The sequence below is a fragment of the Protopterus annectens genome, chromosome 3.part1 (genome assembly GCF_019279795.1).
Source record: "Protopterus annectens isolate FY-2018-M chromosome 3.part1, PAN1.0, whole genome shotgun sequence".
NCBI classification, from domain to species: Eukaryota; Metazoa; Chordata; order Ceratodontiformes; family Protopteridae; genus Protopterus; species Protopterus annectens.
In genome coordinates this window covers 667496327-667509964 of record NC_056732.1, presented here as the reverse complement: position 1 = coordinate 667509964, position 13638 = coordinate 667496327, and the positions used below count along the sequence as shown (strand labels likewise).

General features: G+C 34.8%; 1 protein-coding gene across 4 annotated transcripts in view; it reads left to right on the top strand.

The window, feature by feature from the left end:
- Positions 1-931: 931 nt before the first annotated feature.
- The window catches only part of ASAP1 (ArfGAP with SH3 domain, ankyrin repeat and PH domain 1), a 2547392-nt gene continuing 2534685 nt past the window's right edge, over positions 932-13638 (top strand). For all 4 annotated transcript variants that reach the window (XM_044067036.1, XM_044067034.1, XM_044067035.1 and 1 more), the window contains exon 1: positions 932-1019. In XM_044067036.1, coding sequence (XP_043922971.1) covers positions 961-1019 — 59 coding nt within the window. In that variant the 5' untranslated portion in view covers positions 932-960. The remainder of the gene's footprint in view (positions 1020-13638) is intronic.

The following is a 13638-nucleotide window of genomic DNA, read 5'->3' as shown; positions in this document are numbered from 1 at the left end:
CTACAGTTTAAAAGATGAAATGCTGTTTTTTTAAATAAACTATGTTAAGGGAGGGTTGGGGTTAGAGCACAGAAATAGGACCTGATTGGCTGGGGCTAAGGGGAGGGCATGTCATGCAATCTGGCTTTTGTTGTTTGTTCTATACCTGAAGAACTAAGAGGTGGGGGCACTGGTTCATAGCACCAGCCAAAGGTGCTAATTGAACCAGCTACACTTCTGTTGAACTCCAGTTTTTTTTATATATTGTTAGGTACAAAGCAAAACTGTCTTGTATTGCAATACAGTAACTATGGTGGCCACCGAAGCCTTGTTTGTGTTGTTTTAAAAAGAACGTTCTCTGTGCCATTGCAATATGGTTTTCAGGAAGCTGCACTTGCAGAACATAAAATATAAACAGGTTGTTGTCATAGTACCAGTGCCTAATTTGACCTATGATGGAAACAGTATTATTTCTACAAGGTGCCAGAAAGAAAGCATGCCTCTCAGACTAATTAGGAGGGCATATAAAATATTGCATAACTACAGGAAATAATCAGAGGAGGTTAGAAAGGATTGGCTTATTTCAGCATTCATCATTTTTTAGTATTTTCATTTAAGGTTTCAATATAACATAATATATTGCAAATAAAAGTTCTAAATGCTGACAGCTAAATGTTGTTTCCCCTTTCAGCTTCTAAATCTTTGTATCAGAACCCTTCTGACAAACTGCTATGATGTTAAAATATAGCTGTAATGAAATGCAAGATGGAGCCATAGTAAAACATTTCTTCTGTAAAGCATGTTGGTCTAAAATCAATATATTATTTGTAAACTTCATACATTTGAAAACTAGCAGTAAATTATCCCGTGGTGTGGGACAACTAGATCTTATTGCTTGTAAGACAAATACAACATTTTGAAATATCACTAGCTAAATGTGTCTTTTTTTATAGGCAAGCTTCTTATGGTGACAGATAAGAAATGAGATCTTCAGCCTCAAGGCTTTCAAGTTTTTCTTCAAGAGATTCATTATGGAGCCGGTAAGAAAAATTGCTTTTACTTGACTTTATTGTATAGTAACACTAAACATAGGAGCACCTATTTTGATCTTTGATCTAAAAGAGATTGCAACAAAGATAAAATATGCAGTATATGTACAGTATCACCCAGTCTGAGAACAGAATGGGGATGCTCAAGTAACTGGGTACCATGTTAAAATACATAGCAATGCATACATTTGTCTCTGCTTCTGGATTATAGAGATATCCTGAATTTGTACTATCATTTTGCTTTGCAGTTACATAAATATCAGTAAGTTCAGTTACATAATTATAAGTAATATGACAATATAGTGAAGCATATGTTTTCACTATCAACTCTTCAGTGCATAAGTAGGTAAACATAGGAGGGGTACATGCATAAAATAAAATATAGATTTACATTGGACTACTACATTTTGGAAGGCGAGCTTAAGCAATCATGAGGTGTCTGCTTTGAAAATTTACCAAATTTGGTACAGGGAACCACAGAATATTAGGCAGGGGGAAGATTTTGTCTAATAATTCCTAGAAATACCTAGCTATTATTATATAGTCTTAGCCTTAGAGGGTGCTAAAGATGTGGGCATAGCTGAACAGTTGTTGTGCGTTTCCACTCGATTACTTATTATCATTGATATTTATATGAACGTGGCAGTGCTACATTGGTCGTGGCGTCCCACGTACAGATGTCACCATAGCTGTTTTAAAACCTTTAACCTTCAGACATAAATGCCATTTTTAGGAGGTAATTATGGAACACTAAGTAGTTGAGTCACCTCAGACACTCAACAGGTTCAAGTCTGTATGATGCAGTTATGTGGTTCTAGGTCAAAAATGGCCCAAAGTATTAATTTTTGGGCAAGAACATCACATGATTTTCTTGGCAACTGATGGCATATATCTGTTGAGTGTTAAATTGTGTACTGTACAATGCAGTAAATGAGGTGTGGACAAGTAAAATACAGTTTCTTTATTAAAATGTGCAGTATAAAATTCATGGCAGCTAAAATGAAAGTATATTTTCAAGCCCAGTAAGTTGATAATATGCTGATGTACCCATTGAGTGAGATTTGGTGTCTCTGTTTTTACCAGAGGTAACTCGGGTTCACTGAGCAGCCTGTGTGCAGGAGGACTTAATGGGAAAGCTCATCTGGCCAAGAGACAGTTCTGCTTCCCTGAGATGTTATTTATTTATTCTACATAGGAGCATCCCTGTTGAACTAAGAGCTAACCTTGAGCACTAGTGAGAAGTTCAGTGGGATCACTATACTCCGTGTTTATTGCAGCATGTCAAGTGCATGGAAGCATAAGCATGCTCTTTGTGTTGCATGCATGCACAGGAGGGCCAACAAAATGCAGCCGAAATGGCAGTTTACATTCCTGATTGTTAGCCTCCAAACTTGGGGTAAGGCTTTACCTGTTGTAGGCAGGCAGCTAGGTTACATAGTGGGAGACAGTGCTGGAAAGGGGAATGAATTAGATGACACTACATCAGTGTCTGCATCGGGTATCAGGGCCAAAAACAAACAAAAACTGGGAAGTATCTAATACTGTAAATAAATACAGAAAACATGAAAATATTCCCCCATGTGGTACATCTCCCTTTCATCACCTTGGTAAGTCCTTTCTTTCACATTAAAATGTTGGTCCTACAGATAATATATAATAGCCTGGCAGTTGGTGCAGAGGATTAAATTACTGTTAATGAGCTGTTTCCTGTGTTCCTGTGGTCCAGAGTTTGATTCTTGCAGCATCCACTGCCTAACCGTGTGACTTTGAGCATGTCACTTAACCAGACAGTGCTCCCAGGCTGTGTCCGAAAAAGGTCTGTGACAATCAGGATTCCAGAATGAACTCCAGCCTTCAGAGAGCTAGTTGGGAAGATTCATTAGAAGGAAGATGGTGCGGAATCATCCTTGGTGGCCATAGTGAAAATTAAGGGGGTAATAAATTTCCATTTAAGATGGCACATACCAGGAAAGTCTTGCATACTTTTATGGTATGCATCTGCTGCCTGATTTTCCCTAAATGGAGGGTACATGTAAGAAGAACTGGCTAGAATAAAGATGGGAGATGGTCTCTTCCCGTAATTCAGATGAATGAGCGAAGAGTGGGAAGAAATGTGAATAACTTGAGGTGTCCTAATGGTATTACCCAATCAATCTCACCAGTTCAAAAAAGAGCATAACATTTCAGTGAAAAACACATTGCAGTACAGCAGACTTTTTTTTAAATATTGCCTTCTTTTCAGAATGCAGTTATTTAAGATTGTAGTTGATATATGCTTGCATAATAGACCGTGTCATCTGTATTTAGTAACTGTGTTTCCTGCTGTACTTCATAACAAATGATAACACTTGGGAGAAGGAATGTTGTATTGATGGCAAAAGCTATATATTATGTTTTATAAAACTTTTCACTGAAAGTGATTAAAATAAATACAGCTTACTGCACTGTAAAGAACAGACATCATAGTTTCTAGGTACATTTCTTAATGAGAAGCACGTAGCCATAGCAACATGAGTAAACAATGAATCTCTGAACTATGTGACTCAGAAATGCTAATTAGTCTTGACTTGACCTCACGTGGTTTAAATATATATTTTATAACAGGACTAAGTATGGAGTACATTTTCCTTTTTATGAAAGTAGTATCCAGCAGGGTCAGCTGTCTGTTAACTGTGTGTGCAGTGTGTAAATGTTTACCTTACTTTTAAGTAAGTAGTGTAATTTTACTCCTTTAGGTAGTGTTGGAGGTACTAAGTAAAGTGTGGTCTTGACTTCCATTATTACAGGATGGTTTGGTGTTTATGGCTCTGCTGTAGTTCCAATGATATAAACTAATGATTGTACTTCAGGAATGTAGATTAACTTATGATGATGTGCTGAGAGTACAAATAAAAAAATATGAGCATAATGTACAAGATTTGTATATTTATTATATCCTTTGTCTGGATTCTGCTTTTAGGATTAATATGAGTATGTGGGATAAGGTCTGTGATAAACAGTATATCTTATGTAGTAGAGTTAGGAAACAAGTGTTGTGATGAGTGGAAAAGCCAGGAGTTATGAAACAAGTTTCCTAATTCTTTAGTACAAGATGTTTCATCTGTTTACCAAATTCTTAATGATCAACTTATTAGAATTCTTCTTAACATATACAACTACAGCATCCTTAAGGGGATTACTGATAAATAGATGAACAACTCTAAAACAATTCTCATCTTGAAACCTAATTCTGACAAGCATAACCCTCTTAGCTACAGACCCATTGTTCTCAATAATATAGATATTAAAATTCTGATGTCTATCCTAGCAAGTGGAATGCAGAAAGTTCTGGCTTCAGTTATTTCCCCTGAGCAATTAGGTTTCATGAAACAAAGACAACTATGCGACAATACCCTCACTTTAGACACAATAATGTTATTTCTAAAAAAACGATAACCACCTGAGATACGCACTCACACTTGATGCCACTAAAGCTTTTGACAATGTGGACCTAAACATCCTATATTTAATGATGCAATACTTCAACTTCCCTGGATTTATGATTAACACTGTAAAAATGCTTTACAACAATGCTGCTACCTGCCTATACCTCAATAAAACAATAGCCCACCCTATTAAAATCAGTAATGGAACTAGACAGGGCTGTCCCCTTTCACCATATCTTTTTAATATTTATCTTGAACCTCTCCTATTACTTATTAACCAAAAAACTATCATCATATACCAAGAGTCTTTAACATAGAGATAAAATATTCAGCATTTGCAGATGATTTAAACATTTACTTCGAACTCCCGAATAGTGATCTTCATAAAATTCGTAAATCAATAAGTCTCTTTTCCACCGCTGCAAATTATAAACTAAATCCCACAAAATCTTCTATTGTCTCATTAAATCCTCGTAAACACATAGAATCCTACTTCCCCCTGTCTGACATACCTGTCAAATATTCAGTCAGATATCTAGGCATAAACTTTATGCACACACATCAGGATTTAAAGTCTGGGAACAAATAAACAACGACCTATCCAGATAGAAAAATATCAATGTATCCTTGTTGTCAAAAACTGCTATTGTTAAAATGAACATTCTCCCTAGGATATTATTTCATCTAAACTCCATAAACTTAAATTTATCCAAAAATTTATTTAATAAAATGGAAACCACAATCTCAAAATTCCTTTGGTTCCCTAAATCAACCAGAATCTCTTCTTATAAAAAACTAATACTTCCAAAATAAAAAAGTGGATTGAGCCTCCCCGATTTTAATCTCTACTACAGTATAATAAACACAAGCCATTTAATCCAAATTGCGAACTATGAACCATCGATTGATACATGGATCCCAATCTGGGTCAAAATCTGGTGCAAGTATATACAATCACTCAAATTAAACCCTCACTCTATCCCATATTTAATGCTTGACAGTGAATACAAATCTAAAATTCTACCTGCATTAAAAATAAAATTAATATCTTTCAAGCATTGTTGCGCTCTGTGAATCTACAGGATACTCTCCTTGTTCTCCAACCAATTCACCTAAACCCAAAAATAAAAATCAATAATAACATGATAGACCTATCTAGCTTTCCCATAATTAAAACGCCATGGTATGACAATTTTACCATCCTAAGAACTTTGCTGCTGTCAAAGGACTCTTTGGGGCCCCAAGTAGATATGATCCCATGTTAAGACAACTTAATTCATTAATAAAACAAAAATTCTCTAACACCAAAGTGAGTGAGTAAGATGTAACTCTAACACAATCAATTATCAAAACCCTTTCCCTTAGGAACAAAATGCTATATCATGCCTACAAGCTCTTAATAAACATCAAATATCAACAATCGCTTCTATACTCCAAATACTGGGATGACATACAAGGTGAAATTTCTACTGAGTCAAAATATGAAGCAATATGGAACACCCAAATCTAACCTCTTTTAAGAATTTAATTTATACCCAGTTTATGATCAATAATAACTCATACTATACTCCAGTAGTCCTATTAAAATTTGGATACAACAAAAATCTAGCATGTCCTTTCTGTTCTCTCCAGCATGCAGATTTACTCTACATCTTCTGGAGTTGTAAAAACATATATAAATTATGGTGCTCCCTTAGAGTTCAACTGGAAAAAATGGGTTACGAGAAGACTACCTTCTCCTGGAAAACCACAATCCTGAATATAATTCCTAAGCCTTTAACAGGAGTCTGGAGACACATCCTAATAAGTGTGTGTGCTCTTCTCAAATACTTTATAGCTAAGAACTGGGTAAATCCCTCAGTAATCTATTGGGAGAATTTTAAAAACAATAGCAATTAAGTATGTATCTGTGCATAAACTTTGCTCTAGCAGTAAAAAGAAAAACAACTATTTCCAGAACTACTGGTGCAGTCTATTTGACTTAATTCAAACAAAGTAATCATCATACAATATTCATTACTATAAACACAATCTGTGAAGACCTTTGTGTGCAAATTTTCTAATCTTATAATAAATAAATACTGACAATACTCTGTTGTTAATCACATTGGTGATATGTCCTTTTATACACTTGTTAAGGCATCCAAGTTGTAAATAGTTGTAAATAGTGTAAATAGTGTTATTCTAACCATATACCCTCTTTCCTCTCTCATTTTACTCATAAATCAGACGTACATGTTTTCCTCTAACCATCATTCATCCTCCGGTTAAATAAGGATAATTATATCTTATCTTATATCACATTAGTTATTATAAGGGGGTCTCTTTATTACTGTCTATCCCTAAGGGTTATGTTTTGATATAGCAACACTGGGTGTTTAGGATAGTAGTTAATCCTTTTTCTCCTTTTACTTTTATTTTATTTTCCTAGTTATTGCCTTGCTATGGTAGAATATGTATGCTTACATTGTTACAATCTCTTTATATAGCAAATGCTGTTATCTGTATATAATGTATTATGCTTTTTTTGTCATGTTTCTGTTTTTTCTTTTTATAAATCTTGCAAAAACCAATAAAAATTATATTTGAAAAAAAAGATGTTTCATCTGTTTCTCAAAACATTAAATATTAAATATTCCTTAAATATTCCATTTATTAGTTTGTTGTATTCTTTGTTTGGATTATTCTTACCCATTAACTAAAATCAGATGAGTAAATCCATAGGCTGCCTGTTGATTTGAGCTTTACATTTGCTATGCTGCTTTTTATGAATGGGCAGTATCATGGGTGGTTTTCCACTGTACTATTGAAGTATTTTTTCAGAATGTTTCTCCATTTTTATTTTCAACTTTGTAGTCTTATTTTAACACTGCAGTGAGGATTGTGTTAGGATGTATTAGATCTATAGATTAGTTATATGGTTTAATTAGTTTAATTTATTTAATACAGTATAGATACTCTTCAGACCTTGGATGTGCCTTGATATGCCTGTGAAAATCACGTGCTGAAGGGGAAACAAAACACACCCTTGAGGCAGTTGGAACCCACCCTGAATGTGTTCAACTGTTTTTTTTTTTCAAGAAACAACTGCAGACTTGTCTCACACCGTGTGTGACTTTTGTAAAATTAAAAGGAAAACCACAAGTAACGGTGAAGCACTGTGTCACACAAAAAAAGACTTTAATCCACTGGTTTACCGCTTTCAGCCCAAAAATTAGGCCTTCATCAGAACAAACTGTTAAAAAAACTGTCCCATTTTTATAGCATCATCAGTACACATCAAACCAATCAGATCTCAGTTTTCTTAAAACTTAATATCAAAAATATATGTGTATAAAATGCATCCTAAATAATGCATACATTTTTAACAAGCATATAAACTATTTACATGTATTATAATAGGCTTTTCTTTTCAACACAGCTTTATAGTTGACAACCATTGTTAAGCCCTGGTGCCCTGCATGCATCCAAAATAACCTGCCATTTGAACTCTCTAAAATCTAGTTCCCCATCTCTGTCTCCATTAAAATCCACTGGACATGATCTATAACTGTGAAAAGAAACTTAACACTGTCATTGTTACCCACACAGTTTAAAGTGTGCTTATAAAGAGCATTGTCCATATTTCTCTTTCTAATGGCATAATAATGTTCATACATCCTGTTTTTAAGTTGCCTATTGGTCTTCCTAATATAAAACGAAAAACAGGTGGAGCATTTTGCCATTTATACCACAAAGGTAGATTTACAACTGAAAATGCCTGGAACATGCCACCTCCTGTTCTGGGTTACAGTATCAAATTCTGGTCCCTCTGATATGTATTTACAAAAATTGCAGCTTTTGCATTTAAAAGTACCTATGTTAACTTGGGGCTTTTTTCTTGGTCTACTTTCTAACATTTCTTTGAAATTCCTTGCTCTTGTGTTAACAAAAATGGGGGCTTCTTCTACTACCATCTGAAGATCACTGTTAGAAACTAATATTCTCCAGTTGTTGGACACTATATTTTTGATTTATTTGCTGTCTGTGTTAAAGGTTAGCAACAATGACATAACCCAATCCTTCTTGTCCTGTGTGTTTCCTCTCAGCCCCTCCTTTTCATTTGTACTAATAACGTCATGCACAATTTTTGAAGGATACCCTCTGTTTTTAAATCTAAAATGCAGTTCCTGCACTAACAGATCTAACTGTACTTCATCACTTGTAAGTCTCTTAAGTCTTACTAACTGCCCCTTTATAATGTTGTATTTCACATAAGTGGGATGCATACTAGAATAACTCAAAAGACCATTACTTGCTACATTTTTATAACTGATGCTGGACCCCAAAAAATCTTTACCTTCCTCTTTAATAACCTCTAAATCTAAAAAACAAATCTTAAAATTGTCCCGGCTACCAGTAAAATGCAAAAAAGAGGTGCAGTTGTTCATGTCTTCAATAAACAGCAAGAGCTCAGTTGGTGTTCCTCTCCAAATAAAAAACAAATCATCAATAAAATGATGGTAACACACAATTTTGTGTCTATTGGTGAGCTTGGACATAACGTTGTTTTCCCAGTAAGCCAAAACTAAGTTGGCATAATTGGGTACCATCCTGGCACCCATCGCCACACCCTTGATTTGCAAGAAATATTCATTGTCAAACATGAAGTAATTGTATGAAAGAATGTTGTCCATGCATTCCAACATGAACCTACACTCTTCTAATTCATATTCTCCACTATTAATTAACAAATTCCCAACCCACTCTAAACCCAAATCATGGGGAATGCAGGTGTATAAAGATGCCACATCAACTGTCACCAACAAATCACCAGCTTCAACCTTAATTTTCTTGATTTTGCTTAAAAAATCAAAAGAATCCCTAATAAAGGATTCTGTCTTCTGCACTATCTCAAGCAGAGTTTTGTCTATAAACTTAGAACATGGCTCTAACTTCGATGCTGGTGAGGAAACTATAGCCCTGTAAGGGGGACAATAACCATCCTTGTGTATCTTTGGAATTCCAAAGAGATGCCCTATCTTGGGTTTGTCTACTACAAAAAACTCATACAGATTCTTGGAAATTAAACCTTCGGTCAAAGCTTCAAAAAGCCAATAATCTATTCTTTTGTAAGCTTTTAGGACATCACATTTGGAAACTTTTTTTATATGTAGTTTCATCTGCTAATAAAAATTGCATCCCCTTCACATAATCATCAAAATTCACTATGACCATTGAACCCCCTTTGTCTGCACACATAACCCTGATGGAAATATCATCCTTAATAGAGTTGAAAATCATTTGCTCTTCTGCAGTCGTATTATAAAATTTTCTCTTACTTCTTTTGTTTAACAAATCCCTAATTTCTGTTTCACACAAATCCTCAAATGCTTTTAATGCAGGGTGCAGGGGTGGGTTAAAAGTGCTAGGGGTAACAAAATCACCCTTTTGTTTACCCTCTTGATTCCCCATTAACAACTTTAAATTCAATTTTCTGGTGTATGCTTTTAAATTAACAATAGTGTCCTCAATGTCCGCCCTTCTAGAGGGCACAAAATTGAAGCCTTTCTTTAATAAATTAGTCGTAGTTTCTGTAAAAACCCTGTGTGACAGGTTGTATATTTTAAAATCCATAGGCATTACCTGTATGTTTGATGCAATTCCTGATTTTTTTCTTCTGCGAAACAGAGGGTAAACACTGGCTTGATTCGAAGTTTCAGCTACCTGCATCACTGTCAGATTGTTGTAACTGTTCAAATTCCTCCTCGGTGGTACATTTTGCTTCCCTGGTGTCACAGTCTCCCATTGGCCATGTTGCACTGTTTTTTTCTCCTGCAGACGCTTCGAGCGCCATTGGGATAAAAAAAACTTGGAAAACCTGTTGTTTTCTTGATTGTAAAAGCCTCCATTCTCTCTAATGGCTTCTTCCTCCCCTGTTGCAACATTCTGCGATGACGTCAGCTCACCGGAGCTATTGCTTGCTGATTCTGCCGGTGTAAAGGTGGATTTACATTTCCTTTCTCTATACAGCCTGCGATCCCTGTTTACTTTTTTTTCTTTCTTGCCTCAAAGAATTGTCTAAGGCATCAACTTTAAACTGTATTCGCCTTAGAACATCATCAATTTCTTTTGGTAAAGCAGCCAGACTGAATTTATCTATAAGTCCATCGATCCACTTGGCAAGCTTATGCTCCTCTTCTTCGTGGTGTTCCTTAAGTACTTTAAGGAATGCCAAACCTGTGTCTTCACAGATCTTTTGCCATTTGTAAAGAAAAGCTGCAATTTTTGTAAATACATATCAGAGAGACCAGAATTTGATATTGTAACCCAGAACAAGAGGTGGCATGTTCCAGGCATTTTTAGTTGTAAATCTACCTTTGTGGTATACATGGCAAAATGCTCCACCTGTTTTTCATTTTATATTGGGAAGACCAATAGGTAACTTAAAAACAGGATGTATGAACATTATTATGCCATTAGAAAGAGAAATATGGACAATTATCTTTATAAGCACACTTTAAACTTTGTGGGTAACAATGACAGTGTTAAGTTTCTTTTCACAGTTATAGATCATGTTCCAGTGGATTTTAATGGAGATAGAGATGGGGAGCTAGATTTTAGAGAGTTCAAATGGCAGGTTCTTTTGGATGCATGCAGGGCACCAGGGCTTAACAATGGTGTCAACTATAAAGCTGTGTTGAAAAGAAAAGCCTATTATAATAAATGCAAATAATAAAAGTACAAATAAATGCAAATAGTTTATATGCTTGTTAAAAATTAATGCATTATTTAGGATGTATTTTACACATATATATATTTTTTATATTAAGTTTTAAGAAAACTGAGATCTGATTGGTTTGATGTGTACTAATGGTGCTATAAAATGGGACAGTTTTGTAACAGTTTGTTCTAATGAAGGCCTAATGTTTGGGCTGAAAGCGCTAAACCAGTGGATTAAAGTATTTTTTGTGTGACACAGTGCTTCACCATCACTTGTGGTTTTCCTTTTAATTTGTTTTTTTTTTTTTTTTGGTTAAGACTCTTTTTTATTTTTTTAATCAAGAAACATGTTTATTAAATTATCATTTATGACACAGGCAGTCATACACATATAAATGAAAACAAAACATAGTTACATAATTGTAGTTACAAACATACATCACTTATAATCTATCCAATCATTGTCAGTCAAACATTACATAGCTCATTCAAATCCTGCCTTCTTTTAAGCCTCATTCCTTGTCTGCATGCATTATTCCCAACATTTCCATTTTTTTCTATGTAATTTGTTCCTACCTTTTTTAAAGATCCCATTTCCAGTTGTTTTATCTCTGTTATATTCACTACTTCTAGTACAGTTGGTTTAGACTTTGATTTCCATTTACTAGTAACTGCTTTTTTGGCAGCCACCATAATTAGATTCAGCAAGGCCTTAATATGTCTAGGCAATTCCAATTCTGTAATATAACTCAGAAAAATGATTTCCTTAGTCATATCAATTTGTTCACTCAGTATTTCTGATAGGGTAGTCTGCAGGGAATTTTTAAAGTCTGCCAACTCATTACACTCCCAGAAAAATCATTCCCAATTACCTCTTTCTTCCCCATCACACCTCCAACATTTGCTATCTACGTGAGGTAAAATTCTTTGGAGTCTACTTGGGGTATAAAAATACCCATGTAAGCACTTCCAGGCAAAGATCCTAAATCTTCTAGACTTTGTTGTATATTAGGGAGACATACATATAGCTCCCATTGTTTCTTTGTTAATCGCGTATCCACTCTCTATTCCCAATCCTTTCTAACCTCATCTGATTGGTTCTTGTAGCTATCATGCAATATTTTATATGCCCTACTAATTATTCCTTTTTTAACAGCAGCTTCTGTTCTAGATTCTACTAAAAACTCTACCGGTGCTGGTCTTTTGCTTAGGATCCTCCTATTTCTTTCTTTTTGACAAATGTGTCCAACTTTATTCTCAGAATGTGGGCGTAGCTATCACTCCTCAAACAGAGGGGTTGAATGCTCTGCGGCAGTGTTACTGAGGATCCCATACTGTTGTAGGACGTCCCACAAGGCATTCTGGGGTACATGGTCAAATGCAATGATGACTGTATTAAGATGAATTAGGTTTATAGTTTAGTTCTGTGTTTTAATTAATTTAGTTTATTATAGTATTGGCTTCGAGTCTTAATTATCAATTTTCCAAATTCTCCAATTTTCCACAGTAGTATATTTATTTATTTATTTATGTTTGTATGTATGCATGCGTTTCACTAAGATTCAGTTTTATTTCCTTGTGTTTGATTGTTGTGTGCATGGTGCACTTTTGAATTTGTATATATAGTTTGTGGAATTTTTTATTTATTTATTTATTTATTTGCATAAACTGGGATGAATTGTAGTGGATGCCCTCAAATTGATTATAAATATGTCATGATGCACATAGAATGTTGATCAAAATAATTGCACAGTGTCTTTCATCAGTTTGGTTGTCAGGCCCTTTTTAATTTCCATCGTTATGATAAATGCAGATATCTTCTGGCAAATAAGGTTTTTGAGATGGTCAGAAAAAAAATTAAGTTAGATTTATGGTATATGGCTGTTCTACCTCTGTTGATAGGTACTTACTAGGCTATTGATCTGTGAGGAAGAAGCCAACCTTATATTCTCATTGTAGTTTTTAGTCCTTACATTTGTGAACAGATAACACTGAGACAGGTAGAGCAAGGTATGCTGGGACACTTGCATGTTATCCATATCCTGTGTATTTGTTTCTTTCGATATCTTGGCTACAGTGCCAGCCAGTATGTTGTTATGCTGAATATTATGATGTCTCAAGCGACCATCATGGTACCATGCAAACCATGCAATGTGAAGCCAAATAGCCTTACTGAGCATGTATGTGGGGAATGGAGGCTTATTATCATACCACAGTTTTTGGTTATAAAGCACATTCAGATTCATTCAAAGAAAACATGAATTACAAAATTGTTATTCTAACCTATCAATCTCTATGCCTAAATTTCTCATCCTGTTCTAAATTTCTCACCTTCTTTATAACTATACTTGTAATCTTTCACTGTACACACTATAAAAAGTGTTGACAGTTGACTTGTTTTTGATGTAATCTGAAAATTGAAAAAAAATATTCATATGGCTATGTAAATATTAAGTGCAACTGCATGTGTTGTAAGCAGGTAA